The 18,967-nt window shown below is 39.7% G+C and overlaps 1 protein-coding gene across 1 annotated transcript in view; it reads left to right on the top strand.

The window, feature by feature from the left end:
• Positions 1-18,967, top strand: part of LOC307037428 (uncharacterized protein) — a 32,010-nt gene extending 13,043 nt beyond the window's left edge. Inside the window, exons 3-9 of the mRNA XM_079678296.1 lie at positions 253-685; positions 14,669-14,834; positions 16,140-16,408; positions 17,472-17,534; positions 18,013-18,080; positions 18,210-18,253; positions 18,638-18,967. Coding sequence (XP_079534422.1) covers positions 401-685; positions 14,669-14,834; positions 16,140-16,309 — 621 coding nt within the window. The 5' untranslated portion in view covers positions 253-400 and the 3' untranslated portion in view covers positions 16,310-16,408; positions 17,472-17,534; positions 18,013-18,080; positions 18,210-18,253; positions 18,638-18,967. The remainder of the gene's footprint in view (positions 1-252; positions 686-14,668; positions 14,835-16,139; positions 16,409-17,471; positions 17,535-18,012; positions 18,081-18,209; positions 18,254-18,637) is intronic.

Here is an 18,967-nt window from a genome sequence, read left to right on the forward strand (position 1 = left end):
GTCGGTGTTAAAGTGTGAGTTATACGTTATCTTAATCACTTTTGTTTTACACATGACAGTACTAACGCTGGCCGACATTTTAATATATGTTTGGGGGGGAGGGGCATAGTCCACGTCCATGTGCTTGTTAGCCGTATGAAACAGGAAACACGTAAATGAACTCAGTCTGTCTAAAGTAGTTAAACCGTCACAATGTGCATTTAAAAAAGCTAGTTTAACTACATAATTCACTTTTTCTGTTCTCTCCTGCAGCTCCTGTACCCACACCACAAACCCATACACTGATCTAAACCATCATAAAACCAATGGCACTTTTAAGAGCCAAACTCAACCTATCTCCCTATCTCCCTATCTAGCTCTCTTATATCTATCATCTATTTCTTTATTCACCCTTCTATCTATGCGGTGTACTTCTCTACTTTCCTGTGTTTGTCAGTCTGTCTGTCTGTTTGTTTGTAATCCCGTGTTAATCATGCCAGGTGGGTCTACAAAAAAGACATGTCCCTTCTGTCAGAACATTTTATTTTGTGCACAGAAGATCTGTGGACATTGCCTTAAGGAGCAGCCAAAAAAGCCACGCCTTGAGAAGAAGCTCAAGAGGTTTGATGAGAAGCGAGGGGGTTGGGTGTCAGGGCGGAAGAAGAACCACAACATTGCTTCCATCAAGGATGAAGCCATTGTCTTGGTATGTACACTTTTTACTGTATGTTAAGGCCCGGACACACCAAGCTGACACCAAAGAACTGACACAGACGGACCCTGACTGTTTTCAAATATATTGGGCCAGGATCAAGTTGAATGTTGTTTTTATATACATTTATTTCTTAATGATGTTTGTATCTTATTAACCAATGTACACTTTGATATCAACTTCAAATATAGATATTATTGCAAAGGTATTATTTAATATTCTTTTTTTCTTTCAATTTTAAAACTACTCTTATCTTAACTTTCACAGCCAAGGGACATTATTTTAATTTAACTACTGAAGTATTATTTGAGTTATTTGAAGTATTAAAGTAACGTGTTATGGCAGGAAAGTTCAATCTGGTATATTCATTTTAATGTCACCTTATATAGAATGTGTGTTAAACTTGTGATTTCTGCATTGAGTGACTTCTGCCTAGCAGATACCAAGAAGAGGCCCCTAGGGTCTCTCTGTTAATTATCAATAGTCCTTGCAATTAACAGGGGAAGTCCCAGATACATTTTAAGATAATGTAGTTAAAGTCTTGTAGAATTAATGATTTATCTCCTACACATCCTGCAGGCCTTGAGACTTGGGTCACCCAGCAGTAACCAAGATAAACGTCCTTTTGAGCTTATCAATAAAATGTATTCATTCCTAGTAAGCTGACTTTGGGGTGAAGGGAAGTTCAGGGAAGCCATTAAGCCACAAGAACAATTAAACTTCTGTTAATTAACCAAAACTCATGACTTTCAGGGGACAGGACATTCGGACCTATAACAAGGGTCACTTCCTAGAGAATATGTGTGTGTATTCCTTACTGTATAATCATTTATCAACTATTCCTGTATTGGTGTTTTATTTTGAATCCTCTGCTTTTATTCTTTCATATGTGGGTACTGGAGGGCTACAAACATTGTGGAGAAATTAGCTTAAACATGTTTTATTACTCTATATGAAATGGAAGCAGCTTTTATGACAGGGACGAGGGAGCTGTAGTCGGGGGCCTAGGGGATTTTTTGGTTCAGATTCTCGCAAATTCGCCAAATTTGGTACAGATGTTGTCCACACCGTACTTAATCATTTTAAGATGGGTGCCAAGATTGGCGCCCCATGGTACTGCCATATTGCGCAATCCAATATGGCTGCCACCCGAAAAAAACGGAAAGTCATAGAATCATAAATAATACCACTTTTTAGGGGGTTTCTGGGTCGTAGAATCTGATTCTGGTGTTATTTTAATGATTTGAGGTCAAGATTACCCCTCAAGGTCAAGTTTACTCATCAAAGTTAGTACATAAAGGTAATATTGGGGTAAAATCCGGTATTTCTGGTGCGCCATGCCAGATGCTACCCCCAAAAAGTTATTTTTTTCCATTATAAGTTGTAGTTGTATATATATCAATGTTTCACAACTCAAAACAGTAGATTGTTTATTATAAACAACAAACTAATACAAGTCCAACTTCAACAACAGTAAACAACAGTAGGGGACAATGTAATCAAAATAGTTACTCCGTAAAACTTGCTAAAATCAAAAAGTTAGATCACAATGTTGTCTTTCACATTCTTTGTGTCTCCATCCCTTGCAAGGTGTGGAGTTACTGGCTGTCATCTTCATTATTAAGGCACCTACCTTCGCATTTGCAGAGGATTGTGCATCGGACACCGATACAGTGGCATTTGCACTTTCCCATGCATCCCTTGAGGCAGCCACAGCGCACAAGAAGGTCACATGCTGCTGATGCATCACTAAGAGTGGTCCACAGTGGTTGCCATGTGCCAGTGCCATCTTTGTGCCAGCCCCACTCACTGAAGTCAGGAATTTCCTGCTGGACCGAGGTTGCCTGATTCCAGTAGAAACTTGCCTGCAGTAGCGCTCGCTTGACATGCTGGAACAGTGCAGCTTGGGTAGGTGGGAGGTTTTCCAGGGATCTACTTCCAGTGGTGAAGAGGCAATGTCTGGCCTCATTGACACCAGCTGCACCACACCCCTTGCTGTACATGAGCACGACAAATCGTTCAATGTTCTGCATATGCACAGACTCAAGACTGAAGAGGTCAGGGGTGTTTGTGAGAGCAACTAGTGTGTTGGTGAGGTCTGGTATGCTTCTCCAGGCTGCCCAAGCTGTCTTCTTGCCACATCCAAGAAACTGGGAAGTTGTGTCACACCCTGTTAAGCTGTGGAAGAGGGGTAGTGCCAATGACTTTGATGGACCGAGATCAGAGTAGATGGTATGGACTGGTATGTCACGATATTTTCGACCAGTACCGAAACCCACCCAGAGCTCCGTTAGGCCAAGGGTCTCGAAAAACCGGATTGCCAAAATGACAACATCGCTGTCTACGGTGCGAACAAAGGCTGTTGTATGACCCTGCTCTGCTGCATGTGCCAGATGCAGGAGGATCCTGGTGTCTGCCTCAGAATGGTTGCACTTCTGTAGTTTTGTGACATCACAAGGCATGTTGGAGAGCACAGTCTCAAAGTGGGTAGTCAGAAGGAGCTTTCCACGCATGTCATTCTTTGAGATCTGTGTGCTGATGAACGAGAAGAGCTCCTTTTTGTTGTCCTCGTTTTTTAGGAAGCCACTCCATTCATGCTTAGGGATTGGAGTGCTACCATCACCGACTTTTGTCCGTGAACCATTCCCACGCCGTTTCTGTGTAAGATATTTTAGGTTATTTTCCTCTGGGTAGTTGTCCCATACAGCATCAATGCGGTGGGTACTAGTTGTCATTTGGGCCTCCAGAAATGGTGTAATGTTGAGCAAGACATACTCGCTGAATGTCTTTGCTGTTGTGGGGCGCACCATGTGGATGACTGCTGCCATATCCAACACCACAACGGTAGATTGTTTGGCAGAAGCTGCACGACCTGTGCTAGCATTGAGGCATTGAAGAATGTCAGACTTTGTCCCAGATCGCAGAGACCCTCTGTCCGCCAGGCTCGGTGGCTCTCTCTCATTTTCGAATTGAAAGAAGTCTGTCATGTCAGCATTGGGACGTGACTGGAGTGAAAGGAACAGTTGTGTGATTAAAACCATGTTCTGCTTCTGTATGCCACCGTCCTTTGTACCTTTTTTCTTGGGGCCAGTTCGGTTGGCGAATGTTAGCATGTTTTTCCGCTTGACGGTATCAGATACTGGTACTGAAGCCATTTCCAATCTTTCCTTGACATATGCTGCATGAAGGGTCTGGCCGGCTTCATGGATTTGAGATAAAGAAGCAACAACTGCCGGCTCCATGACATTCTGTGTATCGAGTGCAATAAGCTCCTGGCTTGTAGCAAGGAAGGGGTTGCCTAGCTGCTGTACCACATCGATGAACGAGAGTACATCCTTGCGAAACTTTACTTGCAAGTTATGTCCTTCCTCATGATGAGCAGTGGATGACGTTGGTGGGTCATTGATGGCCTCAAACTCCTCAACTATCCGTGTGCAATCAGGTCCAGCCAGCATAAACAATGTAAGGGCTTCAGGATTCTCATAGAGTCCAACGGCTCCGCCATGCGCCTGGAGGCTTTTGTTGGACTGCTCATGTGCTTGGTCCTTGGCCATGAGGCTGAACTTTCTAGCTGATTTCTGCACAACAAAGTTGCCTTTCATGAATTCAGCATGTACTTGAGGGTGTTTATCAGCTATCTGAACCATGTCACGGACATGGACTGGCATCCAACGTGCGTAGTTTGTGTGGTCCAGGGCGTGAAACCAGCCGCAAAGTTCGTCACATGCTTGCACATATAGTGGAAAGTCCCCTTCCCGCAGGGACCGCACAAAGCGACACATCAGAAGCTCCAGCTTCATTATGGTTGACCAGAACTTGAACTGGGGAACAGTTTGTGAACGTTGATCCCACATATCAAATGACTCAGGTGGGCCCATTATACTCTCACAATACTCTGCGTAGGCGGTCTGTTTGAGCTCATAAAGTGACATGAGAGAAACTTGATGGGCATACCTTGTGCGTTTGATGTGATGCTCATTGAGCGCAGATTGTGCGCGACCGGATGTCAGGACCTCAGCCTTAGCGAGGATGGTGGCCCACCCGGAGTCGAGCAGCAGCTTCCCAATCATTAGGTGCATCTTGTCTTCAATATGCAGCGCACCCATCATGGCAACCAACTTGTCTTCTCCCAAAGTGTTGGGGTATTGCCATTGGAGCAGTTTGATGATAGCAAATAGTGGCTGATCTGCACCGAGTACGCTAGTCTGGCCTGGGTTGAGGAACTCTGTGCCTTGCATCGTCAGCTCCATCGCGTGCTTCATTGAAGATGCGGATGCGGCCTTGTCTGGGAATAGGGGGTAGATGCCGATCTCAGCTGGGGGCTTCACTGATTGCTCGCTGGCTAGCATAGAGTTGTATCCCGACCAAGTGATGATGTCACCCTCTGCTAACGTGCCTTGCTTCAGCACACTGTTAACGTGTGCCATCCATACCTCATCCTTGACCGTGGCACCTTGCACATCAAGCGGTGGTCTGACTTTGCTGTTGCCATATTTTGGTGCAAAGACATCTGTTTGAGTAAGTTGGACTGGGGGCTGGATCACGTAAGAGTCTGGTAGCTTTGGAGTCGACGTGTCAGAGGGGTCAAGCTTAATTGGATCCCGCTTCACACCTAGGTTCTCATGCGAGAGATGGTTGGTCACGCTAAGGGCATATCCGTGGAACTCATCAAGTGAGAAGTTGCCCTGAGCCTTGCTGTCTAAATTATCCACATCATGGGTGGTGAAGACATTGAGACGGCTGTTGGTTGGTAGTACCACTCCATCTAAGACATGGCGAGCACACACCGCTTGAGCAATACCTCGCTTAACTTGCATGACCCGTTTGTATGATACTGACATGCCTTGAGCATGTTCAATATCAATCTGTTTTTTGTTCCGTCCATGTCCATGCAGCCTGAGGCCACGATACAGGGGGAAGGGGGTTTCTCGCTCCTTGTTGTGGCGTATTGTATCCGTCTTCACAGCGTGGTGTGTACCCTTACTAGTATTGTAGATAAGCAGTTGTGAGATGTTGCATGCAATTCTCTCCCTTGCATTCAGATTGCTGTCTTCACTAATCTTCTCAAGAGCTGATGGGCCCTGGAGCACTACATTGAAGAAACTCCTCATCTCTTCACTAACTGGAGCTGTGAGGCAGTTAGCAGGAAAGGAGCCATCAAAAGGCAGTTGACTCTGTATAAAGTTGTGCATCATCATGGCAGCCCGCATGAAAATAAGAGCATCTTCTTGACCAATTTGTGCGCTATATGTCTTGGCAAGCTCATCAGCAACCTTAAACTTGTGAGATAGATAAATATCCTTCCGGCCTTTATTTTCCTTGGAAACCTCAACCCATTCAGGTAGAAACTTGAGAAGGTGATCCTTGAATCGGGTTGAGTGTGGCACTTTTTCATCTTGGCATTGATGACCTTGATCACTCGTAAACTTTCGATACATATTGCGTAGCTCTGAGAGCTTGAATAAAGTGTTCTCTGAATGTTCAATCAGGGCTATTATCTGAGCGCAGATGATCGTATTGAAGGGCGAAGGTGCAGGCCGCACCGAATCACGTTTCTCAGTAGCGATAGCGGTGTTTCTTAAACTTACATAACAGTTATGGTGAGTATGGAAATCAGCCGCATGTGCATCAGAAGCTGGGGCAACTAGTCTGCCAAGTAAAGCAAAGTTTTTGTTGGTCTTCGCCCAACTCTTTAGATTGTTGTCTACATCATCAGATGTTGCCCTGTGGAGGTTAGCTGGATCCACGCCCTCACAGATGATACAATATTTGACATTGCCTTGTTGCTGAAAATTCCCAGATGATCTGAGTTTTTTGGGACTAGGGCCAGTCTCTGCACTGGGGGCAGCTTCTTTGTCTTGCTTCTCTCTCGCCCGTTTAACCCGAGAACTACTACAATAAAGCCTGCACGTTTTGTGATACACAGCCTTATGCAATGTAAGAGTTGCTGCAATGCCTGAACCATCATTCAACTGACTAATCGTGACGTTACAAGGAAGATCATTGGCATTGATATCATTGAAGTCTTTTAGATCCCTCTCAAGTGATACAAGTCCCTCTGTCTTTGGAGTTGTCAAGCTTTCTCCAGGTTTGACCATTTGACAAAGACAACAGAGTTCCCAGTTCATAATTTTGATAGAAGACATGCTTGACTTGACACTCTTGTTCTAGTCCATTATGATGATGTAGGCTCGTCGACACAAAGAACTTTCAATTGCCATCCCGTCTTATAGGTGACATAGCAGGCACCTAAAAACAAGGACATAGGTTTGGTATCAACGTTGGTTGGGACCAGAGAGCAGAGTGCACATGCAAAAATGATAGCAATATTAGTATCCCCAGGACTTCATTTAATTCACTTCATATCATTGTTCTAATTTATTGATGACTTTATTTGGGCAAAATAATGAATTAATAATGAAATTTCTCAAAATGACATTAGTTATCTTATTAGCTGGCAAGTGTACAGGCAGATTAACCTTAGCTCAGCAAGATATCATTCACCAACAATCACTGAGCTAGCTAGCTTCTAATCTCTGAGCAATTGTTAGCTAATGTTAGTCAGAGCTAATATAGCTAATGTTAGCTAGCTTGAAAACATCAACTACATGTTCTTTGACAGTATTCACACCATGAAACTATAACAGCACACTAATTTCATTATGTTGTCTATCAGAAAATGCATGCACTTTTGCTAACATTACAACTTACCTGTCTTTTGTATGTGGACCATGAATCACCAGTACAGCCTCATTAGGTTACCTTCACCTGGTTTAACTGGCAGGCTGATTCAGCAAACACAGCACATGTTGTTACTGTTTGACTCCTGCCTTGTCTCTCAAACAAGTTTGAAAATAGGTTAAATGGCAAAACATTATTTCCAATAAATAATGATACCATTTTATTTTTTATGACACAAAATGACCTTTATGTTAACTTAGAGGGGTAAACTTGACCTCATATCATTGAGATGAAACCAGAATCAGATTGTTTTGAATTGTGAAATAAAACATTGATACATACAAGTATAGCTTATAATGAGAAAAAAAAATGGGGGTAGAATCTGGCATGTTGCACCAGAAATACTGAATTTTACCCCGATATTACCTTTATATACTAACTTTGATGAGTAAACTTGACCTTGAGGGGTAATCTTGACCTCAAATCATTTAAATAACACCAGAATCAGATTTTACGGCCCAGAAAACCCCTAAAAAGTGGTATCATTTATGATTCTAGGCCTTTTTGTTTTTTTCGGGTGGCAGCCATATTGGATTGCGCAATATGGCAGTACCATGGGGCGCCAATCTTGGCACCCATCTTAAAATGATTAAGTACGGTATGGACAACATCTGTGCCAAATTTGGCGAATTTGCGAGAATCTGAACCAAACGGTCCTTTTTTCCCCCCTAGGCCCCCAACTACTGGGGGAGGGGACATTCTTACAGAGATTTGTAGCATGTCAAATGATCAGGGAAATCTACTTGTTTTAAATAGATGTGTGTGGTTGATTACTTTGTATTAATAATAACAGTATGTGTAAAGGAAGCTGGAAATATGCAATGTGAAACCTTTTATTTGAAATAAAGATTCTGCAGTGAATATTCTTAAAGAACAATAGCTCAAGTGTCTGGAAGAGCTGCAGGCTAAATGAGTGTGCGGTACTTTTTACTGCTTGAGATCAGAGCTGATGTTTTCCTCTTGTTATTATTGTTTGAGGTTAAGGTAACTCACATGTGTTATTTGTATAATCCAACTATAAAAAAACGATATCTTAAAACTATCTTTATAAAATGCCAAAAGTATGTGAAACTTGCAAGGAGGGGTTTGTTATCTCGAATGTAAGGGTCGCCTCTGGCTCGCGCTGATTGGCTGTCTTTTCTAAGTGGAGGACCCCTCTGGGGGGGGGGGGGGGCAGCCGCATAGCTCCTCCTGGGGCTTTGGATATAAGCCTATGTTTTCTTTAGACCAGCCTCTTCTTTTCTTCAAACTGACCAGATCCGTGAGATTGGAGGAAGAGCAGGAAGTACTTCCTTTGTGTTTGTATTTGTATTTGTATTGTTACTTTTTATCATTAAAACAAGATTATTGTTTAACTTGCATTCTGGTGTTTCTTAATCCCTTCCTTTTTACGAATTTACCCAGCTTACCAAACGACACGCGGAGACGAGGTTGGTTTTAAACATCCTCCAAATCTCCAACAAATGGTGACCCGACGTGTCTGAGTGGGGTGTTTTCGGGGAAGTGACCACCAGCAGCAAGCGGACGGAATAGTCCAGGGCTAAAAATCTCGGCCTCTTATGACAACTAAAAACAGAGCTCTTTACAATAGGCTACCAGGTGAGCAGACACTATTTAATTTGAAACCTGTGATTTGACCATATTCCAAATTTTAGGGTTGTCAGACGAAGTTTACAGTGTTTTTTATAGTAACAATGCAAATGCGTGTTTTAGTTGTAAAATAGGATATTGAGTTCCTGCAGGCCAGAAGGGTATTGAAGTCCCGGGCTTGAAAAGTGGAGGTATAAAGACCCCACAGTTAAAATAGGATATTGAGTTCCGGCAAGCCAGAAGGGTATTAAAGTCCCTGGCTTGAAAAGTGGAGGTATCGAGTCCCCACAGTTAGACTGTCTGGAGTAGTCAAATGGTAGTATTAAGTCTCCATATCAGACTGACTCAAAATAACGAATCCACAGCTCGACGGGGCTGGAGATGAGTTATTTATGTTATAAGTGATCCAAAGGAGAGTAACGCAAACTTCAGAAACCAATTTTGAAGTGACCGGACCTCATTAATCCTTTGTTCTGTGGGGTTGAATCTATAAAGCCAAACGTCACGATAAAGAGTTCTGTAAGCCTGGGTTACGACTCCATGTCAGCGTCACATTGTTGAAAGACGGTGTTGAAGCGCGCTGAGAGGCTTGCTATACTTGTTGGAATAAACATCGGACAATAAAAGCTGAATAGACTGTACGGGGAATTTTTTCTGTGAATATTTACTGGTAACAAGGACAGTAAGTCAGATCAATAGATATGAAGTCTGTGAATATTTACTGGTAACAGAAACAGCCTAAGTCAGATGAATAGATACGAAGTCATAATGAAGGGAGAATTTTAACGAGAGGAGCGTGAGTTAAGAGCTTACGAGAACAGTGGGTTCAAGCAGAAAAATTGAATAAAAGGATAGCAGAAGTGCTAATTGTTGAAAGAAGCCCCCCTTTTCCTATAGAGGCTGAGAGCTACAGCGGGGGAGAGAGAAGGGGGTGTCAGTATTTGTCTGTGAGAGTTCCCCCCACCTTTTTTCCTCTCGAGAGCAGCAGCAGCAGCCCGGAGTGTGTCTGACTGCTTTTTTCTCTAGTGATCTGAAGTTGGACTGAAATACATTGAAAATTAACAGATCAATGTGTGATTTGTGTGATATATTGAAATAAATAAGAAAACAATGATTTGCTGCTATTTAAACATAGTCTTTGAGAACTGATTGATACCGTTGCATTGCGTTGTGAATTTTATGGTATTTGTCATTAACTAAGGATTGTACTTAATTATACTTCAAGGAAATATATTACATACAGTAACCTTAGGGGAAAGTAAAAAGAGGTTTACTGAGTATATGAAGTACATTAAATGTAAGGCTTTATTCAAATTAGATATAATAGGTGGATTTTTCCATCTAGAATACGACATGGAAAGAGGAGAATTTGTTAGACATGAAATAACGAACTCATTGGAAGAAATATATATTGTAATGTTATTTCGGAGTTATTTTTATCATATACAGTTACTTTCAGTTGATGGTTGTTTAAAGTAGATAGGAAACTGAAAACGTGAACGATTCACCACAATGGTGTTTTTAAGTTTATGAAGAAGGAGTAGAAAGTAAAAAGAAGGTTTTTGTAAGTTTGTCAGTCAGAGGGAATCTGTTAATGTTCAAGCATGACAGAGGTGCTGCACGAGGCTAAAAGCCATCTCACACAGTTGGAGAACAAAATAGGTTTTGATGAGAGAAGCTTGGGCCGGCAGCTGCAGGGCGCAGAGAGGAAGAGAGAGAGAAAAGTCAGATGGTTTGAAGAAGTATAGAGAGAGTACAGGTTATATAGAGTTACTAATATTCGGGAAAAGTTCATATTGTTTTGTGAGTAACATGAAATAAGAATATATTTACTAGATATAAGAACACCAGGCTTATCTAGGTTAACAGAAAATTGCTATTAAACAGTTTCAGCTGCAACTATCCTGTCTTTGTTCTAAAGAGAACATACGTTGCATCTATAATTAATATTAAGAAAAGTTCACAATAGATACCATTAAAGACCGTTTGGGATGAATAGGACGAGTTTGTCAAAAACATTCGTGCTTAGATGGAATAAAAGTGTTGAGAGATGTTCTCAAAAATGGGAGTTTTCACAATGCTTTTAGTTTTTATTGAAACAATTAAGTAATAAGGACAGAAAAATGTTCCGTGATGATTTATTTAGGTTTCAGCTTTAGTAATAATGAAGATTACATTTTGTAATAATTCCTTTAAGTGTTCCAAAATATATTCATTAACTGTAGTCAGATTACTTGTTTTAAATATATAGCGCTGGATACAGTTAGTTTTGTATTCTGTTACAAATCTAACCATGCTTGTAACACACAACTTAGATAAACAATTTGAAAAGAATAGAATAAGCAAGAAGATTAAAGATGAATCTATAGTGGTTAAGAAACGTTTTTTGTTTTGCCTATTAACTTAGAACTGAAGTAATGAAGAATAGGAAGACTGTTACCATTAATGGGTTTAACATTCACATGTTTCAGCATTCCTGACCATATAGACACTCAGCTATTTTATTTTGTAACCCGCTGGGGGAGAGATTTACATTGAGATTTCTCAGTAGCTGATTTGCTGTGATTACAGCAGCATTGGATAGTTGTGCGCCACCTTTGGGTTGTACTCTGAATCAGTGTGTTGGTGAAAAGTTGCTCATTGCAAACAGAAGAACTGTGCAAAGAACACATCTCAAAGGAGTTTTTGACAGTTTGCTTGTGCCTCGTTGTCAAGGCAACCGTGGTGTGAAGAGGTACTGCAGTTTTTGGGGATTTCTGCGGTACAGAGGACAACGTGTGTCTGCTGATTGTATCACATTGATCCAGAGGTCCCTTCCCCCTCAGGACATCCCAATGCCAGAGAGAGTTTCCTTGGAGCCCACTGACCAGGGCCGGTTCTAGCTTTTTGGGGGCCCTTCCACTGACTACAGCTGAAGAGGACAATGAATCATTGACTGTTCTCAATATGACAAGATCAAGAGACAGGCTGGTCTCAGTCTGTTCAGACTCTGAAGAAATCATGCAATGATTTTACAGCATAACTGTGCAAGAGTTTATCAGAAGGTGGTGTAAAACGATATGCTTAGTGTTTAGGAAGGGAGGCTGATTGTTTAATGATGGTCTGGAATGCTGAAAGGGTTAAGGTTTAATATCCTTGTTTGGCAAACAAGACATCTGATTATTATGTCACACATGATAATCTTGACATAGTGACTAGCTATGGGTAAACGTGTGGACGTTATACCATTATTATCATGAACTAAAAATAAATAGGGAAATAGTATCTGGTTAAAGATGAATGGATTTCATATCCTAGAGAGGATTAGTTATATTGTGAATACTTCTCAAGGTATTTACTAATGTATTTTGAAGAACACATAAGAACACAAGTCCAGTTTTGTTTTGTTTCTATTTTAAATTGTCCATTACCAAAACTGTTCTGCTTAGGTCTAGCTTTAGACTTTGATAGTAAAAGAGTATTTAGGCTTATTTTTGTATATCTGACATTTTTTAAATATGTTGGCTATTCACTAGATAGAGAGATGGCATTACTCTCCATTTGTTGAGAACATTTCTGAAGATTAAATATTTGTTCCATTCCTGATATTCCTATTTAGGATGTAATTTTAGAGTAACAAGGCTGATGCTGAAATTGGAAAATATGTTAGTGGTTTACATGATGTAAACAAAAAAGGTTTTTGTTTGTTCAACCTCCAGTTAGATCTGAAACAGTAATAATGATTGATTTGGCCAAAACTTAGTTTAACATCCTGATGTAACATTATGAGGTATGTTCACTTCTAAGGGTAAACAAATTGATAACATGGATTATTATTATTATTGATTAATTTTGAATATTAATTCAAAAGGCCGTTTTCTGCAGGTTCACTTAAGAATGCCTTGCATGAACATTTGTCAGGTATTGTGTTTCCTAGGGGCGGTATATTAATAAAGTGTATTGATAATTTGTTTGTTAAACATCTGAAGAAAATGGTGCTGCGAACACGAGAAAAACTTTGTTGCATTGGTTGAGACAACACAATGATGTCACTAGTACAACTCCAGCTAGTAGAATATTAAAGTCTCTGCAGAGCAAGACACATGGACAAAAAGACTGACACCAAATGACCTTTGACCCTGACTGACAGTGTGACTTGAGAAAAGCACTATCAATGACAGACTCTGGGGCTGACCGAACTTGACTTTAAAACCGGACAGTGTGAGTGTGAATGGAATGCCGGCATGTGATCAGTGTAACTGCATGATTCTAAAACAATAACTAACCAAGCATGTTTTTAGACTAACACATTATTCTGGAGCTCCAAGGGAAACAAGAGGTTTCCTAAAAAATGTTGACATGTTTCTAATATTGATTGAGTTATAACAGGTAACACAGATGCAGAATCAGTGGCCAAGGGGCTACTGAGAGAGGTAATTCCAGAATGAGAATACCAGAGAAGGTGACCTGTGATAATGAAACCATTTTGTAATATTTCAACAGGTATTAAGTAACTGAGGTTTGAAATGTAGAAAGAACATATTACAGCTAAGTTAAAACATAGTAATGTATTGAGATAGTATTTAATTTAGACAACATCTTGTAACTAGCCTGGTAAAGAAGTAAAAGCCATAGACTGTTTAGATCATTATTGGGATTTACATTTAATTTAAATTCATAATAGAAAGACATTTGATGACAGTATGTAAATCTCCAACACTACACATTTAAATAAACAGAGCACTTCCTTCACTTCCATGTTGTGTTCCATTCTTGCTTATGTACACACTTTTAGACCTTAAAGGTAGGGTATGTAAGTTTGACAAACCGGCTTGAGATTGCTAGAATTTGAAAATACACAACCGGAGAAAATCTGCCACTTCCTTATAGAGCCCCTCCTCCAACACACACGAACACGCACATGACCAATGAGGGCACGAGATAAGTTTGTGCACAGATGGAAGGCTGACAGGCAGGTAGGCCATCCAGTTACTTTAGCCGGGCCGGCTCAGATGATTGGTCGTGATTTTTACAGTATTACGGCTTCCACAGATGACATTTTTTAATGGATTTTTTGTCAAAGCACTTAAGATATTCATTGCTATCGGGATGTTAAGAGCATTCCATGGAATATAACAAAAAGTGTATCTCGAGCCGGTTTTTCAAACTTGCCTACCCCTACCTTTAATAAGACTACATAATTGTATGTTACTACTCTATATTACTCTTACGACTGCAGCCACAACATACGGGAACGTTTTACATCGTAGCACGCAATTTCAATTTCAACAGTGTCAAGCTATGCTTGGATTGTGTTACATTTTTAATTATGCAATAGTCATTGTAAGTGTTAACTGTTAATTGTTGAGTGGTCACACATTTGTATCTTATTGTACTTTAACTTTAAGATTATCAGGGTTTGAACTGGGACTCAGGATACTGATTTATTTGTATTTTGTGTTTGTCTATAAAATATTTTCTGCTTCTACTGTGTAACCCTTCCTGGTATATACATGATTCTGCAAAAGCTTAACTCAGCATCTAGGTTTATGAATGGCATACAACTAGATGCTGTCATCAGTAATGTTACAGTTGTAGTTATATAGTTGTTGTTGATGTTTCCTTTCCATTTCTTTATACAGTAAATATATTATTTTGTCATTACAGCTTGAGAAACTCCATGCCATTGGCTTTAAACCAGTGCTGCTTCTTGGCAAGGAGACCAGGAAGAAGGACGTCAAATGTGAAATCCTAACCCCTCGCTGCACACTGACCGCCTATGCCCAGGATTACCTTGACAAGATAGGCACTTTTTATGAGTACCTTCGTGAAGGTGAGATGCTTGCACTATATCTTCACAGTTCACAGTATTGTGTACACAAAATGTTTGTATCAATGGAGAGCTTAACATATAACCAACACAGTTATATGGAATGAGTTTGGATCAACTCATTTAATAAAGTCAGTTAAGTTAACAACAACTTACAGCGACTGTTTTCAATCCATTTAAATCTTGTGGGACAACAACTTGATCCAGTATTTATCCTTTGATACAGCCAGAAAGCAGTCATTTGAGCCATTTATTTGGGTTTGGCAAACTATATTTTTGTGAGACAACTAACACACATCCTTTCTACCTGTTAACTGTCACTATCTTTAGCTGCATAGTATTACAAAAGTTGAAAGTAATTGCAAAATATTTAGGAATATGGACAACGTTTGACTGTTTATTATTTTAGCAAACTACATACAATAAATACATTTTTAAACACTGAGTATGTAGCCTAATGAGACATGGCTTACTCTGCAGAGGGGACTTGTGGACATTTAACTGTTATTTATCAGGAAATAGTTAGGCAAGTTTACGTGAATTTGAAAAACTATTTTGGGGTATTGTGCTACCACTTGCGCATTCATTGTATACAAATTGAAAGTTGTAAAGTTGTTAATGTCAAGGTAGTTAGATTTGATGACTGAAATGTATGTTTAGGCTTGAGCCATCCCTTAAGCAATTTCCTTTTAGCAAACCGTTCCTAAACGGTTTCCTTTATCAATGCCCAAAAGGGAGAAATATTTTTGAGGTTAATGGTAAGAGCACAATACATGAAGACGATCCCAGTTGACCACATATTCAGTTTGGCAGTTCTGTATTAAGGTCATGTTTCTCGGGTTGTCAACAAAAGCAGTTATCCAGTGCATCCAGAGGTCCCTTTACATTACATTTATGTTTTTATCCAAAGCGACTTGCTACTTATTTGATTGCACTTATGCAAAACACGTTTGCGTCAGTCTCATAAATTCTGAACAAAATGTGTGGATGTAAATAATGTAAGCGAACATACATGCACACGTCTATATGTTGTCTACCGACAAATTGACATGTCACATCACATGGAATGTAGACACAAATCGGAAGTATAATATCGCAAAAACAAAACTATAAATGGTTGACTGGATAAATACCACTATTTCTCTGCTATTAACTTTGACTGCACACAGTCCTATGACATGACGAGTATATTTTTGATCTTGTCTGGAAACATACCTTAAGCACGCTGTATTTCTTATTTCTAGATATATATGAGTTAACCTCTTTGTCTTAAGCAAGTCAAGACCAAAATGTGTTTAACTTGCACAGGTTGGACACAGGACTCCACTGGCCAGGGGGTTGGGAAGATCCTGAGGAAGAGACAGTCACGCTCAACCTCACACCCTGTGACCCATCTGAACCAGAAAACAACTGGCAGGAGGAAAGGACCACAAAGAGCCAGGTGCCAGAGACAAGCACCGTGCAGGTGGAGGTGCTGAAGACCCCCCCTGTGAAGCAGTGCACCATCATAGAGGTGGGGCAGGAGGAGCAGTCCCAGCGGGATGATGTGAGACAGGCTACCACCACAGAGGGGCCAGGTAATAAAATAGATAGATAGAATCGGAGGGATGAAACCCTCTTTAATGGTCACACATGCAGAGCACACAGCACACACAGTGACATTTGTTCTCTGAGATTTGCAGCTTTTATATTTATAAAAGTCAAGAGTGTTTTCCGATATTTTCCTAAAAAATTATTGTAGGTAACTTGTTGACAAGTCATGCTTCTACAATATCTCAAAACACCTAATTGCACTTCTTGCATTTTTGGGAATAATGATTGTTCCAATAGGTAAATAATAATAACAGCAATAGCTTAATCTAAATAACAATTTCACCTACAACTTCATAAATATGAAAGGAAAATGGGATACTTGGGTATGTGTATATCCTTAGGTACTCGGATATAAATAAATATTGAACGTTTAGAAAAATACAGTCTTTCATTCCTGAACAGACATGTGGTTACTATATGGTTATACCTTTTTCACACAAAAATGCAAAGCAACAGCAGGCTTACTTTACATTTGAGAAATCACAAAATAAAACTCCTATGTGATTTGGTTTACACACAGAAAGGGTCTTACATTGTATCGTTGGGCAGTAGGTCGATTACATCAAAATGATTTGGCTCATGTCCATATATTGTACGAGAGGTTGATATCATTAATATTGTGGTCTACCTAAAGCAATCCCTGACCATAGGGGTAAACTTTGAAGCAACTCATGCAACAACGTCATATTTAAACTTTATACTCAAGAACTGCATTTAGATACGACACTGTCCCATAATGAACATACGGGGAATAAACTTAGGTTTTTGAATCAAAGTTAAATTCATTTAACGTTACAGCACAACATGTTAATATTTATCCAACTATTCCTTACACATAAAGTATGGAGTCAATTCTATAGGCAAGACAACAAAACACCTAGACTTCATAGATCAACCTCAATTAAATCGCAATAACAAAAACATATCTGTACCTAACACCTATTGCATCATGTGATGCTGCATTTGTGGGATGTATTTTGAAACTTGAGTTTAAGCTTAACTTGGTGTACTGTATGTATATAGTAATATTTCTTCTTCAACCCACAGCTGTCAGGACAGGGTCCGTGAGGGACACAGTACTTGGTCCTAGACTCAAAAAGAAAAAGCCAGGTATATTAACAGTATTAAGTATTTTGACTGATTATAAACATTTGCATGAGTCAAATTGATTGGTATTCTAATAAAGATTGATGCTTCTTCAGTGAGTTAACAATGCTATATTGTGACTAATAACTATAACTGATACATTATCCAAAAATCCAAAGGGCTTTAATTGTCAAATACATACAGTCATAGTTGATAAGGTGGTGATGAGAATGCTAGGCAATAAAGGAAGCAGCAGTGCAGTATTTTCTTTGGTCATCTCAGGCTCAGCAGTGGTATGGCCATTCAAACAGGCATCCCATGTTAGGACTGAGAGCAGCTTGGTTCCATTTCAATGATGTATACAGTAACTTTTGACCAGTGATACAATGTGTGATCACTTTTCATCGTGCAAGTCTGGTTGCTACTTAAGTGTTCATAGTTGTATTTATTTTATTTTTAATATGACAAATACTGTATGTGGAACCTGCTTTGATGTTCACAGATTGCTCCTACCACACTCGCCTAGAAACTTTCCCCATCAGGAATGTAATAAAAGAAAGAAGGAGAAAGGTTAGACGGGAATAAAAGTAATGCATAGGGTGTGCTTTATGATTTACAAACTTCCAACACAATTGTTTGCTAAAGCTAATATGCGTTTGGTCTTTCCGAAATTAGAGATTTGTTTTCTTCTCTTGATAGGGAAAAGCAGAAATGTTGGTGGAGTGGGAGCCCTGTCCAGTTTGGTATATATCTTCCAGTTACTTGGCTTCATGTCATCTGATGTAGTCCCATGTTGGAGAACAAACACATGATATTTAAAAAATGCAAAACATCCAAATCTACCACCAGTCCTCTTATATATTTCACTGCTGTTATTCTGAAGCAGCTGAAGTAGTGTAGGAACAAATGATTTTTTGACTTCATTGTTGCTAATGCATGTGTTTTTGTTTGTTTTTATTGTTTGTTAGAACATTTGTTTTCATTTCTATGTTCACTTTTTCTAAATGGTAAATGAAACATTTACTTATATAAATTGAGTTATAAGATGTTTGCTTCACACATGGTTTATGCTTTTCGGAAAGACGAAACCAGTAACTGTAACTAACATTATTCCATTCTGTTTTCAGTGGCAAGGAGTGGGCTCATTCCTGGCTGCCGAAGAATTCTCCAGGATAATGCATAACAATTAAATCTGTTATTTGAACACCAGTTTTGTTTTTGCACGTTTGTTCTCTTGTTTATATGCTCCATTTGAGTCATATTTAATATGTTTCTATTAGAAATAAGATGAAAACCTCCACCAAAATGCATTTGACTTTTTAGGAAATTACAGTTGAAATACTACATGATTTCATTGTCAGTGATAGGAACACCATAACCTATTTTAAGCATATTCATGTGTGAAATCTGGTACTTTGCCATCCACTGCCTTATCTAATTTGTTTAACTTCCGAAGT

This window comes from Notothenia rossii (genome assembly GCF_949606895.1).
Source record: "Notothenia rossii genome assembly, chromosome: 1".
Lineage (NCBI taxonomy): Eukaryota > Metazoa > Chordata > Actinopteri > Perciformes > Nototheniidae > Notothenia > Notothenia rossii.